Here is an 18105-nt window from a genome sequence, read left to right as displayed (position 1 = left end):
GTGCGGGGCTGCCAAGCCGCTTCCAGGGCACCGCTCTTCCCACTGAGACAAGCGCGGTCACAGAGAGATGAACATGAGGGAATGGGGGCGTCCTGTCGTAGGGTTCTAGGCAGGCGCTAGGGGAAAGGCGATCCTTTTGGCAGTGTCTGGGCAGAGTACCGCTGAGCTCTCTCATCGCTGGCTAACAAAATCCTGCCTTTCCATATGCTCGGGCAGTCATTTCCATTGGCCTTGCTACTAAAGGCAAAGAGCTGCTTTTCCACTAGGGAGCGGGCACCCTGGGCCCTTGCTGGTGCTATGCGTAGAAGGTGGAAAAAGAAAGTACCACTGGGGGTGCTTAGATGAGTGTGTACTCCCTAAGCCGCAGCACCTTTTGCCGTTGCTTATGGCAGATTGTTGGCTAGCTGGACCACTGGTCTCGCTCCAGTTTCTTGCCAGCACTCACTTGACTGGCATAACTAGCTACTACTAATTATTTTTTTTTTTAAATTGTCCTGAAATTTCTTGAACAGCTGATGTAAGGTAACTTTTCAGTGAAAACCCTTCAACTACAAATGAAGAGCTGAGGGGAAATGCATGGCACTGAAACATGAGAACACAATTTTCCTTGTGCCTCACATGCTGCCATTTTCCAGCTTTTATTTTCATTACAATTGACATAAAACCCTGGAAGCTGTGTCCTTGGAAAACTGGGGAAATATAAGGCAATGTCAAAAGCCCTGAACAAATTATCTACCTAAACTAGGTTGTCACACAAGACTGCCATACAGTGCATGATGTGGGAGAAGGTTCAGTTGTAAAGTGTGAGTAAGTGGTCACTAAGGTCACATAGGACTGGAATGAATTTACAAGAACTAGCACATTTGGAGCTACCTTACGGTTTATTTTAGCTCCAATCTCAGTTAATTTGAATTCCTTCATTCCCACCTCCCATGGCATCACCTGCCAACAGTACTATCATTGCAACTGGTGAAAGTCCAAACTCTCCACACAGATACGTAGCTAATAACCAAACCTCCAGGTTTGATTACTGCGTGGTTTAGATCCATACCACAGCCTGGAGCAGATAGATGCTTAGGACAAATGATGAAATGGATAGCTCTTGTAAATTCAAATTTGGAGTTTGAAAGTCCTTAGGCCTAGTGCAAGTCCTCATGGACTGTCGGAGAGCTGAAGGCAGTAATCACATGCCAGTCACATTTGGTCACTTCCCCAGATGCACTTTTATGAAACCAGAAAGGAATCGTCCTGCTGAATATCTAGTCATCGATTACAATAGCGTTGGAGTGCAGAATTGCTGCTTCTCTCCTGAAGAGCTGCATCTGGAAGTGACCATGAAAAAAGCTGCATCTGGCTCAAATCACCCTACCTGTCCTTCAGTGCATTGCACTCATCTTTTGCAATGTCAGTGTCGATGTTCAGCTGTTAAGATTTTCCTGTTACTCCCCGTGAAGTTAATGTCTCTTCCTTTTTACCTTGATGCCGCCCTTCTTAGGGTTTCATTTCTATTATGGAGAAATGAAATTGCTGACCAACAAGAAAGAGTTTGGTTGTGGGCTGGTTTTGTTATTTGGTGGGGCTTTTTCTGAGCACAGAAAAAAGAACTATGCCAAAAGATGGACGTAAGTGGTGAAAATATTTGCGGTTAGGGACTCCAGTTTGCTCTGGTGTGTCATTTTAACTGCTAAATGCACAATTCAGTTTTCAAGCCGAAATCTTCCTCCCTGTCCTCCACTCACAAACATGTCTAAAAGCTCAATTACTTTTCAGTAGTTTTCTTACTTTTTGCGCAAGAAAAAAAGTACTATATTTTACCCTAGTTTACCATCATGATGGGATACACACACTTAAAGCTCAGAACAGGCCTACCTATGGTGCTAATGAGTGGTCAGATCTATGGACTGACTGCTCTTACAAATCACCACATCAGACTGAAGATAAAGCCACATGTGGGCAATGTGGTCACTCTTGTGGAAGAAAATCTTTCAGGTAATGCAGATGTACATTGCTAGCCCCATTCTGCCTCCTCCTGGCACCTTCTTTCCGCGGGGGATAGATTTGGTTGTGTGCTGTATTTTGCTGGTCTGTTTGCCCTGATTCAAAACCATGCAAGGTGTGCAGGTACAGAACCAGTTACATTTGTTAGGCCAGGTGACCAGGTTGGAGTCTCCTACCCCTAAGACCACGTATACTTGCACAAGGACCGAAGGTTATCCTTGTTGCCTAGTAAAGAAAATGATGATGGCGACTGTCATAAATGCAATGCAGAGACACTTCTGGCCAGCCTTTTAAGTTGTGTGTGAGTGATGAAAAGGCAGAGTGTATGCAATGGAAGATCTGTCACTGGAGGTCCAGCGTCCCTCATGCCATCTGCACTTTACTGGGGACTTGCCATCTTCCGTAATACAACTATGCCTACAAAATCATTATGAGAAGATAAAGCTAACTGGAGTACTCTTAAGGTTTATTTAAACCAGCCTTAGAAAAATTATTTCAGATTAAAAGAGATATTGGAGGCCTAGGGTATTATCAAATTGTTTTCTTGGCTCATACCACTGTTGCTATTTAAAGTATGTATTCTGTAATGCCCGTGTTATTAAACATTACAGTATTAGGTATTTTTATAGCATTGAAGGAACATCCTTCTGTGTTTTATGGATGGAAGAATAATTATATCCCGTGACAAAAGCTTAGGAAGAGGAGCAGCTGTTCAGTCTTATCCAGTGGGAGCTGTCAGAACATATGGGTCTATTTTTCCAATTTTAGCTGAAATACTGAGGAAATTGGCATTCTTGATTATTTCTAACATAAAATAGAGCAGAAAGAAACCCTCCTTAATCCTCTGCATGCCATGATTAAATAGTGAATTTTATCCAATTCAAGTAGGTTCAAAGAGAACACAAGCAGAATACTTAAATCACAGAAAACAAAACACACAAATGCCAGGAGAATTCTGGAAGTTATTTTCATATGAAAAAGGGTGTCTTTCTGCACACTACTTCCTCCTTGAGCCTGCCTGTTGACAGGAGTTTTTCATTTAAAAGCACAGTTAGGATAAAATTTGTGTTGTTCCATATTACTCTATCACAACTACCCTCTCCCTATGGTAAGAAATGGGTATTTTATGTCATGTGCTTGTATAATGATAGCTCAGAGTTTAAGCCCGAATAAAAAAATTACTTTTATGTTGATTTCACATATTTCTTAGAAATATTTTTAAAGATAAGATGAAATCATGATAGTGATGATACAGAACTCTCAAAAAAAATCTCAAAAGAAAATAATATTTTGGACTGCTTTGGCATTCAGTGTTTGGTAAAACCCCTACAATGAACCACAAACCCAAAGCAAACAGGCCATTGGATGAAAAGAATAGAATAGCCCCACTAGTTAAAATCGAGAACAGAGTCAGTAATGTACCAAATTGCAGCTTTCTCCATATCTTTAGTACTGGAAGTACTGGTGTTTTACTCCATGGGATAACTGTTGTGAGACAAGAAAATGGAGAGATTTACCTCCCTTCCCCTTTTAAAAAAATCATCAGTAAGGGATGGGGGATGGGGGGTGGGGGGGGTGGGGAGGTGTTTCTGTTTTTTTCCTGTTGGGTAAAAGTAAAAAAAATTAGGTTAGAGAAGATCAAAATTGCCATTAAAAAACCCAGATACAATCACTGTGTGACAAGTAATTGTCTTTGTTCATGCAATAGAACTGTATAATCTTGCCAGTGGAAACAGGCCTTGTGCTTTTTGGTTCTATGCATCTCATCGGGTTCTAAAATGGGCTCTGAAGAGAGTCGTTCCCATGAGACAATGGTGACCACTGTTGTTCCCTGCAGTTGATACCAGCCATGATGCTATTTTGCCATTGCGGCACATGTTATTGCAGTAATGCACTTTGAAACAAGCTGGCAGTTACTGAGAACATATGGTCTGGAGTGTTGCATTCACATTTCGGGCCAAGAAAGGTTGTGTCTATTCTGTAGTCCACTTGAGAAAATTTAACTTGGGACTTTCCTGTCAAACAGTCTTTACTCTGGCTACCAGGCTTTTCAGTTCATAGCTGTGAACAAAGAGCAGTTGCCAACACTTTAAAGCACGATGCTAATAATAACCGCTGCAATGTATTAGGAGAAAAAGCTGCAGGTATGATTATGGAGGAGGAAGTTGGAAGAAAGAACAAACGAGCCTGTTTTGAACAGATTCCACTCCTAAAACTGGAGCTGGGATTTTAAAAGAGTGTTAGGTTGCACATACGTTTTGTTCCACCCTAAGATGCCATTTCGAATCTTTTTGGGGCATGCTTTCACACTTCAATGACCCAGACTTTGTAATTCCAAACAAGGATGTTTTCCCTAGTGCAAGAGGAACTTCAGTATTTTTAACCGCTTTAGTGGATTTTTGACCTCTTTAAACTGCTTTTCTGCCTTTTTAAATCAGCATAAAAATGGGATATGAACTCTTTAGCTCTTCCTGTGCAGGGACTCGGCATTGATGACTACTGCCTAAAAAAAATGTTGTGGTTCCTGATTGTGGAAACCTGTCACTTAGCAGAAGCATAACTGGGAATATCTCTCCTCATCCATCACTGACTTGAGCAACTCGTGTAATTCCTGCACTTCACAAGCAGCTGCAATGGCATGGTACAAAAGACCTATCATACAATAATTAACGAAAGTTCCTAATGTCCTTGAGAAACACTTTTTCATGCTCCTTTTTTGCCCAAGAACCAAGAAATAGAACTTTGCAATGTATAAATCTACTTAGCTGCTCTATTTATTTTAACAAGCAGAAAAAGCATATTGGCAAAATGATAAATCAGTTCCCCAGGGTACTTATCAACCATAAAAAATAATGCAAAAATAATAAATTCAAAGTATTTACAGCAGGTGGAGCTATACATTTTGCTTTGATCATATGTTACATGATACTGCCAGATAAAATGTGTCTGGCAAGAACAACACCAATGGTACCGTCTAACCAAGGGATGGAGTTAGTCAATAGAAGGCTGCATAATGGCATAAATTACTGCAATTAACTCTCCTGGAAATAATCCTTATAACACCAACAGAAACAGCAACTCAAGAAAAGATTAGTGCTGTATATTGGTCTCAGTAGAAATCACAACTCCGGTCTAAGGCTTTGTTGTATCTGCCCAGCAATTTGAAGGTACTCCTGACCCTGTTGCCTTTTGTTTACCATCAGGTAAGATAAGCACTGAAGAGAGAACAAAGGTTTCAGTACAAACTAGTAACCAGGATATATGCCGGATGGCCACAGGTTATCTTTAGGAGGTAGTAACCAGGATATATGCCGGATGGCCACAGGTTATCTTTAGGAGGTAGTAACCAGGATATATGCCGGATGGCCACAGGTTATCTTTAGGAGGTCTGGGCTCTGGTACAACCAAAGTGTGCATTCTCAGATTACTTGCATATGGTTCCTTACCTGAAATGAAACCTGTGCTTGTCTTCATTGCTGCCATGACCCAGATGGGTATGTTTCCTATGCTGCATTCGCATCTTCTTTAAGCTATAAAGTGTGTTTACACAGCAAGGGTAAGGGAGATTATTTTTGCAGTTTTCATCAGAATTACTTTTATCCCAGAACACTTAGAAGAAATCAAGTCCAACAATTCCTGTCTTACTGCATTTAAATTCGAACTAAAGTTTGGATCCCATACTCTTGTAAAAGTTTACTCTACTCCCACCTTCTGAGCTGATTCATCTTGCATATTTGAACTTCATCCCCTGCAGTCCACTTGCAAATTCCTAACCACATTGTTGATTGCAAAAAAATTTAACCCAATTTAAAAAAATTCACAAACATTTTGTCCTCCACTTAGTATCATTCATGACACCAATAAAACCTACTGGTCTCAAATTTTATCTAGAGTTTTTAAAGTTAAAGTAATGCAGAGGTGGTAGATGCCCCATCCCTAGAAGCATTCGGGCTCAGGTTGGATGGGGCTCTGAGCAACCTGATCTAGTTGAAGTTGTCCCTGCTCATTGCAGCGGGGTTGGACTAGATGATCCTTAAAGGTCCCTTCCAACCCAAACCATTCTATGGTTCTATGATTCTGTAAGTCAGTACTGCTAACAGGACTGGACCCAAATATCCCAAATTCTCAACAGCATTATGAATATTCTCTTACTACCTACAAGGATTAGGTATGGGAGAGGACGGTCCAATAGGCAGGTAGCAGCTACTCCAGGCGTGGTGAGAAACACATTGAAAGCATGTGAGATTTGATTTTGTAGAAGGAACAGAGGAGCTTTTACGGTTCCTCAAGCATGATACCCACCAAACTTTTAGAGAACCCCATTCCCCATACACTGTTTTCTTTGTCTGTGTTTATGCAGTTTAGATATATTTTTCAGGAGATACATCATGAGGCTGATTCTGAACTGTATTGAATCTCTGTTGTACTTTATTTTCTTTTTCTCATATACTGCAAAGGGAATTAAGGTGTAGAGGGAAGAACGCAGTAAATAGGAATCAGTACCGCACCTAGTAATTTACTAATCCACAAGTCTAAACATTTGCATAGAAACAGGCCAGATAAACTGAATTGTAAGAACAGTAAGTAATTAAGCACAACTGGTTTTGTAAGCTTTCTCATGGCTTGCCTTTATAAGGCATTTATATGCATTAATAAATTAATACATCTTCACCTTTATAAAAATACAGAATTCATTCTGTTTGTTGATCAGAATAAAAGTTTAGATTCTTTATTCAACATCAAAAGTTGCTTTTTGGGGTAGGTGGGGAAACAATGCACTTCATTAATTTGCTGTGTTTACTGAGATCTCAGCTAAAAAATGAATATAATTTCTGACCATGAAAATTAATAAATAGATAACAATAACACATAATAAAATACATAATATATAAAATATATAATATATATAGTAATAATGAAGAAATAAGTAAGAACAAAATGGTTCTCTCTCCTGAACTGAGAATTTTGAAGATAGGGAGGAAAAAGGACAAACCCACAGATAACAGATTATATACAGGAAGCCTGTCCATTTATTTCAAAATTGGAGATTTTATAAAATAAATTGGAACTATTCACTAGTAAATACTATTCTTATTACAGCATAACAGTTTCTAAAAACATTTTCTAGTGTACCAACTATACAGAATAAAATATTTCTTTCTCACAAAAATTAGCTTTGAGCAACAAGTGCAAACATCCAATACACACCACTGACTGAAAGCATTCAGAAGAAATGTATTCAAAAGTACGCAAAAATGCATCTCCTTCAGTGTATCTTTTGATACCACTCAAATCATCCCAGCATTTGTTCTTGTTTAAATAACCATCATTCCTCACCACTTGCCAAAGAGAAACACGTATTTAAAATATTACATTCCTTACTTACATATGATTTCTTCAGGATAAAAGGCCTTCATTAACTCTTTAGCAAACTAGCACTTTAGAGATTACATTTTAAACTGGAGAACATTAATCACAAAGGTAAAACAGTTTATTCAGCTTTTTACACAGCAGAATACAATAGCACAGTGGTATGCCTATTAAATATGCTTTGTTCAAGACAAAAGCAGAAGTTGAACTTTTTATTACAATAAAAATAGACTTATTTGACCTGTGTAAGTTATTTGGCATTAAAAAGTGATGGCATTATTTCTCTCAAAAATAAGCAGCATATAATTTGATTTAATATTTATATTTAATATAACTTGATTTGAATCAGACCAGTCATTTCTAACTAAACAATGGTGATTGTCAGTTACAGTCCTACTAATGGCTGTGGATCAGGACCCCCCTGTACAAACTGGTCCTTGGACACAGAGCAGATCTGTTCTGTGAATCAAAGAGATTCCAGGAAGGCCCAATGGAAGTAATGAAACTATCTGGGGAATAAAATATTACCTGACCTGAACACAGCAGTGAAGGCCAGGATCTAGCCATTCTTGGAAGGGTAGGTTTTAGTATTTCTGAGTTAAAATTATTTATTTTTATTGCCCCTTCAAACTTTTCATGAAGAAAGAAGTATATTAATCACCCAGGGGGAAATTTTCTATTCCAGAGACATAAACTTAGACGTTCCCCTCATGGTGAGAAAATAACACAGGTCTCATTTTTCCATATCAGCAGTAGCAGCTGCCTGGAAAGGAGTCATCAAAAGTGCCACTGAGGTGGAAGGAAGTTTTCCATGTCTCACATTTAGAGGAGGAAAGAAATACTTTGATATTCCACAGTTTCAGTTAAGATAACCATGATATGAACATGGCACTTGAAAGTAAAAGGTATATAGTGAAAATAAAAGCATGTGAGAATATTATTTTATACCTTTTATTTTCATTAAAGATAGTAAGCAAGCTATCCCATTCAGAGTATGACTTTTCCGTATCATTTAATGTGCTTATATGTCCCATCCTCCTGCATGAGCAGCTTCACAATCTTGGGGCAGCATGGGCTGGAACAAGCCATACTGCAAGTGCTCTTTAGATGCAGACCTGGAACATGAACAAATGTAAGTTGGGCAGCTGTAAATTAGCGTTCTCAGTGGTATGCGGAGGGAAGAATTTGACGTTATTTACCTGACAAAAAACTGCACAGTGTGGAAATACAAAAACTCGGGGGGGGGGGGTTTTACCTCCATTCAGATCCACTATCTATTAGCTCAATGGGAAACAGCAGGCAACCTAATGTCAGGGCAAGGGCTTTCAGCTGTAGTGGTTTGGCAACTTTCACGGCTACATCCCAGACTGTAACCTCACCCTCATCTTCCAGCCATCCATTCCCCGCTGCTGTTCTCTTAAGCAAAAATAGAAGTAGAGGTTAACATCCTAAAAGAAAAAGAGGGTTAATACCGCAGAATTTAGGCAAACAAATGCTACGTGTACGATGAGGTTAACGGAACTCAGTGGCATTGTTTGGGTACATTGGATTTCAGGGGGTCCAGCGCTAGGGGCAATGCATAGGCTGCAGCTACTTCCTGGCCTATGTGATTATCGTCAATTTAAGTCCCCTCAGGGCCAGATCCTGTAGCGTGTGCTTAGCACACAGATGGGTTGTGTTGACTTCCACAGAAGTAGAGGAACTGAACACATCACTGGATGCATTCAAGTTTGCGCTTGGCAAGAAGGGACTCCAAGTACTTAAAGCTAGCGTGAGTGATAATGCACTATTATAACTATTACCTTGTTAGATGGCTGAACATGATGCCACATAGACTGGCCAAATTAATCTTCTAAAGCTCTGATTCTGTGGGGATTGGTGCAGAAAACCCTAAAAAACCCCACTGGGTTTTGCATGGTACCCGTGTAAACTCAGTGGAGCACTACTTGGATAAAGAAGTTACAGCCATACTGAGCTGGAGTAAACTGAGAGTCTCCAGAAGATGTACAGGATTTAAGTGTGTTTAAACACCAAATATCGACATGTAGAAATTTCAGCCTCAGGAAGCTTTAATGGAAGAAAGCAGCTTAATCACTCAGTATATTTTGCAACTTTAGCTGAAAGTTTAACATCACAAAATGACACATTGCTATGCAGCTTTAAGAATCACACAATTGTATTCAGTCATTTCCCATGTTTTTCAAGTCTACTGTTCATTAAAAACCCTTCTGCTTTTTGCAGTTTCCAGTTTTCCTATGGATGACACAAGCAATGCATAGCTTAATGTTCATTCTCATGAGTCATAATTAATAAATAATCATATCACATACATAGAATTTTACAGGTACTCTTAAAATGGTTTTACAGTTCTATTAAATATATAGATAAAATAATCACTGCTATATAAAAAATCATTTTAAAACAGCTGAACTCTCAAGCTTTGCATAAAATTCTGTAGACACATTCATTACAATCTAGAAACTCAATAAAAATACATTTTAGAGCTCAATCCATCAAAAATATTCATGGCACAAAAGTGATTGTCATTTTTTTTCTGTAATCTGTGCTTGCCCTACCTTTACACTGATCATTTCCTACAATTTAGCAAAGGCTATATTCAATTCAGTTTGTAGATTATGTGACCGTTTAACTCGAACTCTATCTGTCCCATAAACATTTAGCAGGGTTCTGTCTAACAGCTTACCTTTCCTTGCACTTTCTATAAAATCCCAATGAAACATTTTGGAGTTAAGTTACGTGACTACAGTAACATTGAACCATCTTATTATAGATGTCTCTCAGTCTTTAATGGTGCTTTTGTGAACACCAAACATCCTTTACGCAGTGATCCTCAAGCACTTCCTGACACTTACACTTCACAATCATATGCTACCCACACATCTGCTCAACAACAACGGGTTTTAGGAAGGGTCTTAGCAGATTGGTACCCTTGTGTATCTGAATTCTGCTGCTAAATCAAAATACCAAATGCGCCAGTTCAAGCTTAGCATTTTCCAAAATCCTAGACAAAAATTCAGGAAAAACTTCCTTAATCAGACAGTGCACATATCTGTTGGAAAATGGATACATGACAGATTACCCACCAGCCTTTAAAACCTCCACTACCTCAAGCCAGTCCTCTAGCCGGCAAGTTAAATCAGGCTTTGACACAGTGAATGCCTCACAATCAGGCTTTTAGACTGAATAGCTCAGAATAGGACACAAAGACCAACCATAGGCATCATTTTCAGAATGGGGCACTTGCACTGAGGGATTGGATCTTGCAGCGTGGAAGAAGAGATGCAGGTTTACAGGTCAATTTAAGTGGGTGAAGCTGCTGCTTCTTTAGATGTTATTTGTTGCAGTTCCAAGTAATGGCAAAACTCCTGAGGAGTTCAGTCTCTTTATGCACAGCTGATGATACCCGTATAATCACTCTTAGCTTTTTACCTGGGATCTTCTCACCCATGGAATGGCTGAGTAAGGTACGCTGCTTCTGTTATAGCAGCACCACAACCATACCAACCCAGATATGGCAAGCAACTTAATACCTAGTACCATGGACTAATTTAGTATTCTTTTCAGCTATTTTGCATGGAAGGAACAATCTCCATCCCTTAATGGGATGCGCTGGAAAGCATACATTAGTTTAAACATTAGCTGCGACGATCAGGACAATTGCTGCATGCTGTTTGACATTTAAACTACCCATCTCACTGTTTCAGTCACTGTTCATCAGTGGGAAGTAAGAAGGAAAACCCTAGGTTTTCTTCCTATTGGAAGAAAATACTGTGTAATGAAATTGTCAGCATCAGTGCATTCCCATTCACTTTTCCATTCTTTATGGACGTCAGTTATTTAGATGAGACATGCAAAGACTTTCTGATTAATTCTCTTAGGAGGAGGGAGAGAAGACAGGAGGGAGCTTACTTCACTTGATTGAACTTTTGATAGCTGTAAAGTTCCGTGAGTTGGATGCGTCTAAGAGACTAATCCTACTCCAGATTATCTCTGCTGAAGACTAAGAAACATGGAAGAACCAGAGAGTAAGATAAAAAAGCTCAGAAAAAGTTGTCATAAACCGAAGGAGCCTGTGAAGAGTGGCACATAATGAAAACCTGCCAACACTTTTGCTCCAAACTAATGTGCATTGCTACTTGCTGCTATTAAATAGATGCTGTACCCCAAGCCTGGTATTCACTGGGTTTTAGGATAGAGATATCAAATTTCTTGTATTGTTTCATTCTTTCAGAGAAAAAGCACTAGCCCTTCAATGTTATATTTAAGCCTGTATGAAGAAAGCATCGTCAAAAATTCTAATACAGGTTTTCTTTCAGAAGAAAATATCACTGTCATCATCAACAAGCACAAACATGTTCCTGCATCACAACATCAGATGACTCAAAATGTTGAACATTTTCATCAGCAAGTTGAAAGACTAATTTTTTAGCGTATGTTGATTTACACTGAATTAAGTTGGGAAATTTAGATCTGTTCCTCACCAAGCACAAAGGATCTTATTTTTAGATTTGTGGGGTGAATCCAGCTCTAGTCAATGGTGACAGGAAAGAATAGGAAAGATTTCAGTTTTCTGTTGACTGAAAGAGGTTCAGAAATTTATCTTCAATGTTTAAGATCTCCTGCCGTGCACTGCTGCTATTGAATTCTAACTGCAGCTCAGAATAAAAATCCCAGGGAAACAAAAACCTTATGAAGAAGAATGAAGTGTGATGGACAGTTAGGATTATCCCAGCAGATAACATGACTACAGACAGGTACCTGCAAATAAATGAAGTTCTTAGTTCAGCTGAAAACTAAGCCAGGGCAGAGATACACCTTATGCTAAAACAAAATATTTAAAACTTACAGCCATACGTTGTAACTTTTGCTCAGTGAAAATTATAAACCCCTCATTTTATGAAGCACACTGCAGCCAACCTTGCAAATTTTCAGGTGGATGCAGCAACATGATGTAGTCTCATAAAGCATACTATGAAACCAAAAATGTCCTGATGAAAAATAGTGACTTCACTAAAAATCACACAGAGAAAAATTACTGCTATCAAATTGAATTTGAAGACTTCTCTTTTATCCTGTAATGCACAGGTACACCTTCTCTGCCAAAAATCATAAACCAAATATCCTGAAGTAATCACTGATGTGGACAAAAATTACAAGATGCAGAAGTGGCTCAACCATGTTTGTGTACAAGCCACAGGAGTCTCTTCAGTTGCCCTAGAAAGTCAATGCCAGCTGTCAGCATTTCTCTGTATTTGATTTTATATCTGTCTTTTCTTTCTTTATTGATTTGGGCATTTAAAGGATATTTCTAATCCTTTTACCATGCACTTGTGCCTTAACAGTAGTATCAGCAAATTATTATTATTTTTCTATCTTCAAAAAAGAGGGTATCTCCACATGGTCTGCTAAGTAAAAACAGCAGAGAAAAGAAGAAACAGCCTCAGAAGCAGTGAGGTACTTAAAAAAAAAAACAAAGAAAAAACAAAACCAAAACCATGGTATCTCTTCCTGAAAAAATTGCAAAGTTTCTTGATGGCCACCATCAGTAATGTACAAGGAGTCTTATTTCTTCAGGTATTCACTACAGAATTTTCTGGGCCAAGATTCCCCATATGATCCCTCCTAAGAAGCAGCTGGCATGTATGTTCTTCACACTGAATAGAATTATAGAATTATTTAGGTTGGAGAAGATCTTTGAGATCATCAAGTCCAACAGTTAAAACAGGACTGCCAAGTCCATCACTAAACCATGTTCCTAACTACTGCATCTACGTGTTTTTTAAAAACCTCCAGGGATGGTGACTCAGCCACTTCCCCGGACAGTCTGTTCTAATGCTTCTCCGCACCCAACTTATTCCCATGAATTAAACATAAGAAAAGGTGCAGGATAAAAATGAATTTAGATTCTAAAAACCCAAACTCCCCTACCCAAATAAACCATCAACCTGATTTTGTTGCTCCAGTTGATTGCCGTTGGAATTGTAATCAGTTCCTGGGGTAGGCATGTTCCACCACCTGCAGCTCTGCTCTGCCTCCAGCTCTTCCAAAGAATTCAATGGAAAATGTGAAAAAGCATTTCTAGCCTTGCCCTTGTAGATGGGCCAGATTCATGGGCAAGCCAGCACCACCCCTCTTCCACAGCTGTCTGGCCCTACATAACTAAACGAAGCCAGAAGAATGATTTTTGAAGACTAGAGCTCTGGATTGTTCATATTTCTACTGATAATTATCTGGTTTTATTTAGCATCTTATAAAGCAAGGCACAAATGTACAAAATTGCGTCTACTAAATCTGGTCAATTTTATATATATGTACACAATTATCTAATATAAAATGTGCTTAGACACTGTCATAGCACAACAGTAGAGGAACTGAGGACAACCTGATAATGAACACAAATACCAGGTCCTACATTTCTGTTTGTGCTTCACCTGAAGGAGCATATTCATATGCAGATACACAAAGCAATCCAGCCACCATCCTTTATTTTTCCCCACCTCACAGAGATTAAACTTTGTTGCTAAGAAGATGTGGAAGGAGTAAAAGGCAGTAGACCAGCACCCAGAAGAAAATGATGAAGTAGAATAGCTCTGGCTGGTCAACGATAGTAATCTCATGAGTTGGTGCTGGAGTCTCACTTGCTTCCAAGTCCTTTTTCTTCCTGAAAACAGGAGGGAATTTGATAAGAGGCAGGCAAAAGAAGACACACACACACACACACACACAGAGTTAATATTTACTGTAAAGATCAGAGGGTGGACTAAAAGACAGCAGTTTAATGAACCATTTCAATCTAGGCAGTTGGAGTCCAAGCTAGACTAGGAGGTGCATAATGGGCCTCAGCAGTGTGTTCCCTTAGGAGCCAATGTACGTAGCAATTAATCCTCTGAAAATTCTGGGCAAATTCTCAGGTAGTTTAAATACATGCTGTTACAGTACAGTCCTTTGGTTTCCATCAGTCAAAAAGATGCCCTTTTATATTCAGAACAGTAAACATAGCTCTGGGCAACACATACCACACTTTCACAATTTTACTTATACACTGTATCTGACTTGGTACACTTTCCCAAAATCATCTACATTCAGAGCTTCTCATGTCAGACATCAGAACATTAAGCAGAAAAAGCCCAAGACTTCCAGAAACCAGTTAGCAGTTGAGGTTTTGTAGGACAACTCCAAAATTTGAACTTTCCAAAATTCCAGCTGTAGTTCTTAAGGGCAAAGCCTGATGGACTCTGCCAGTGCCACTGAGCTCTCACAAAGAGAAGAAAAGGTCTCAGAAAGGCACAGGATGGTACACTCATTTTACGATTTTATAATACTGTATGATCACCTGCTGGTAGGCTATTTTTTAATCTACTTTTGGAGAAAACTGAGTTTTGTCCTGTTTTTGTGAGTCTTGTCTAGTTTGGGGCATCCTACTTGCTCAGATACATGCTTGAGTATTACACAAGTGGTCAGCAAACAGCTATTCATGAATTTTTTAAGAGAAGCGTAAGTGAGATCAGGACTGGATCCCGATAATATTTTGTGTGCTTTCTGCATTTAAATGCAACCATCATTTTATCTAGAAGTTCTGGGAGGTACTACTCAGTATCAGCTGAGAGGGAAAACCTAGAGCAATCCTTGGTTCTTACAGATACACAGAACCTAATACCAAAAAGATACACACGCTGTGCTCAGGATCCATCACCCTAAGTGTAAACTAAACACAAATACAAATTATAAAAACTCCTGGGTGCCTTAAAAAGGAGAGGCCAGAATTCCACTGAAGTATTGTCTTTCCCTAGCACTGAGCATACTAAATATTGTCTTGACAGCCTTCTAAACCTGGAAAGAGTCATCACTGCCAGAGGGCCTCATCTTTGAAGTCCTCCCACTCTTTTCTTGGTGTGAAATCTCCACCAAGTGGGGAAAGTGCTCACGGTCTTTCTTAGACAGCTGAATCTTTCTTCTCAAGTCAAGAAAACGCATTTTAGTCAAGGGGGAGACTGAGCAGTAAGGAAGTTTCACACCTTACACCTATGGGAAATACGGACTCTGAGCCATTACACAAGACATCCAGTCAGTCTCTACCATTACGGTTAATTTTCATTTCCCTTTGTAACATTGTTAGAAGTACTTAGGAGTTATGGATTCCTTGCCAAAGGCTTTGTCTGAATAAGAATGACTCACCTGATAATTAACGGATTTTCACCCATATCTGTCACCTTCTGCTCATTTACACCATACATTGCCTTAAACAAACCAGGAATAGATTATTAAAAAAAAAAAATAAAATTCAGCATTTCTCAAAGTTGGTAACTGTGTTTATTTTATGCAGAGTATCTCTAACATTTGCTCAAATAAAATGTAAGTGTGCTTATAAATTTATTCCCTGCTAGCACATCCACCACTGCGGTCTGGTAACACACACAGAAAAGGAAAAAAGTTGTGAAACGAAGCTCCCCTTATTCATATATATTTCTAGTAGCTCTGACAGTGTTGCAAAACCAAAGCATCTGTGTGAAACCCCCGTTCATTGAACACTGGTGGCAGCATTTCTTTAAAACTCTAAGATGCTCAGAATTTTATTTTGTACTGAAAAGAGTCATATTCCTATCCTTGCTCAGTGTGCCCAGACTGCTGATGCTGTCCCGTCCTTCTGACTTAAAATATGAAAATCCAGAGCTCATTTGTATAGCGTGCTCTCCAGAAACCAGTATGAATTACGTTTGCCAGTAAGGATGCAGTTTCACATTACAACTAAAATTCTTTTAGGGTTATCTGGTGCTACTGAGATAGTACAATACACAGCTACTACAAAGGAGAGGGAAAGGGCCCAGTCTTTCATAAAAAGTGCACTTCGGGAAACACCCAGCATTTTTGCAGGGCCAGGACCAAGACACCAATATACATACAGAGAATGCACAAACTAAAAGACACTGGAGCAGCAAATAAAGGTAGCTTCAAAGAAGCAAAATGATGCAAAATACAGTTAGAACAAAGTAAGCCTCAGAGTTACAATAGATTTAATTGTATTAGGTACTAATTTGTCGGTTTGTTCAAGGTTCAATAACGTTCAGTTTCATATATTTAGGAGAGTTCAGTAAAGCATTTCAGCTATGCCTGGTTTTGGCACTATATTTATTAGAAGTCACAGGGCTTTTGTATTATCGCAGAGCTTTATATATAGAGTAGACGCTCTTACAGTATGTGAACTTTTGCAGTTTAAGAGAGACAGAGAAACAGTGAGAGGTAAATTTCCACATACTTACCTCCTCAGAAGTATTAGGAAATCTTTTTCGGAGATAAGTGTTGGAGTCACTGTCATTGGTTCTGAAATGCATGTAAAAGCAAAGTTTTTTAAATTCCTAAAGCTAAGCTGTGTTTTGACTTCAAAGAGAGCCACTGCAATTGCACATGCTAGTTCTAAGCTATGCAAAACCACAAATATGCTTTGTTGCATGTGTTAGGATATGGACTTGAATTTATCAGTAACATGATAAAAAATAGCTTTTGGAAAATTTGACCCACAATAAAAAACCCATATGCTCAAATTGGACCCTTCTCTGAAAAGTGGTATTTTATAGGGGTTTTGCACCTTTGACATCATTGATATTTAAGTGAGAGTATACCCGAGGTTTTATGGCTGTCTCTATAAATCCAAAATTGACAAACCTTGCAGGGAACAGAAAGCGTTAAGGAGACAATGGGTTTTTCTAAGCAAACTCTTTCAAATTCATTGAAGTGCTATAGTGATAAGCATCAACAAATGCTTCATGCCATGCGGTTCATGTCCTGCTCAAATAAACGTATTTATTTGAGGAATAAGAACTAAATTATAGTGTAAGAGGGAACACAGGTGAATGGAGTAAAATTAGCTGAGTGCCTCCGTACTGGGTCTGGCTGGGGTGCAGGTGCGGTAAACTTTCCCTACAGCAGCCCCTATAGCGCTGTGCTTTCCATCTGTAGTTAGAATGGTGCTGGTAACACACCCATATTTTTTGACTGTTGCTAAGCAGTGCTCGAACAGCACCAAGGCTGTTGCTCCAATCCCCCTGCCCCAAAGGCTAGTAGGCTGAGGCTGGGCAAGAGGTATATTCCATATCATATCACGTTACGATCATATAACATCGTATGATATAGATATAACATAACATATCATCAGAGAAAGGAAGAAGCTGACAGCTGGACACACACGCTCTCATTATTAAGGCATTTGTCTTCTGAAGCAAGCACTATGCCTGCTGAGGCCCTGCTTCCCAGGAAGTGGCTGGACATCACCTGCTGATGGGAAGCAGACAGTTAGTCTTTTTTTGTGTGTGTCTCCTTTTGCTTTGCTTTAGCGTGTGGCCTTTGCTTTTTTTCATTAAACTGCCTTTACGTCGACCCATGAGTTAGTCATCTTATTTTCTCCCCCCATCCAGCTGAGGATGGGGAGTGAGAGAGTGGCTTGGTGGGTGCCTGGTGGCCAGCCAAGGTCAGCCTACCACAATCTCATTCGCTTGTTCATAGACAGAAAAAAAGTCCAGCAAATGTCTGTTGGAATGGAGCAATGTCACGTGTCCATGTAACGTCACAATGCACACAGGTTATTTCATCTATGTTACAAAACACTATTTCTGTTAGGAAAACAGTTATAACACTGCTGTGTTCAAAATGCACTGGGGTTCCAGTTGGGTTTTGTACAGCAAAGTTTGTATAGTAAAGTCAAATCAAGACCCATTGGCACTG

At 39.3% G+C, this 18105-nt stretch overlaps 1 protein-coding gene across 4 annotated transcripts in view; it reads right to left on the bottom strand.

Moving 5' to 3' along the window:
* Positions 1-8617: 8617 nt before the first annotated feature.
* Positions 8618-18105, bottom strand: part of CLMN (calmin) — a 77937-nt gene continuing 68449 nt past the window's right edge. For all 4 annotated transcript variants that reach the window (XM_037394236.1, XM_037394237.1, XM_037394238.1 and 1 more), the window contains 3 exons: positions 16647-16707; positions 15565-15626; positions 8618-14050 (listed from right to left, as the gene is read on the bottom strand). In XM_037394236.1, coding sequence (XP_037250133.1) covers positions 13897-14050; positions 15565-15626; positions 16647-16707 — 277 coding nt within the window. In that variant the 3' untranslated portion in view covers positions 8618-13896. The remainder of the gene's footprint in view (positions 14051-15564; positions 15627-16646; positions 16708-18105) is intronic.

Source organism: Falco rusticolus, chromosome 7 (assembly GCF_015220075.1).
Source record: "Falco rusticolus isolate bFalRus1 chromosome 7, bFalRus1.pri, whole genome shotgun sequence".
Taxonomy (NCBI): Eukaryota; Metazoa; Chordata; class Aves; order Falconiformes; family Falconidae; genus Falco; species Falco rusticolus.
The sequence above is the reverse complement of the archived record's forward strand: the minus strand, read 5'-3'. Positions and strand labels throughout refer to the sequence as shown.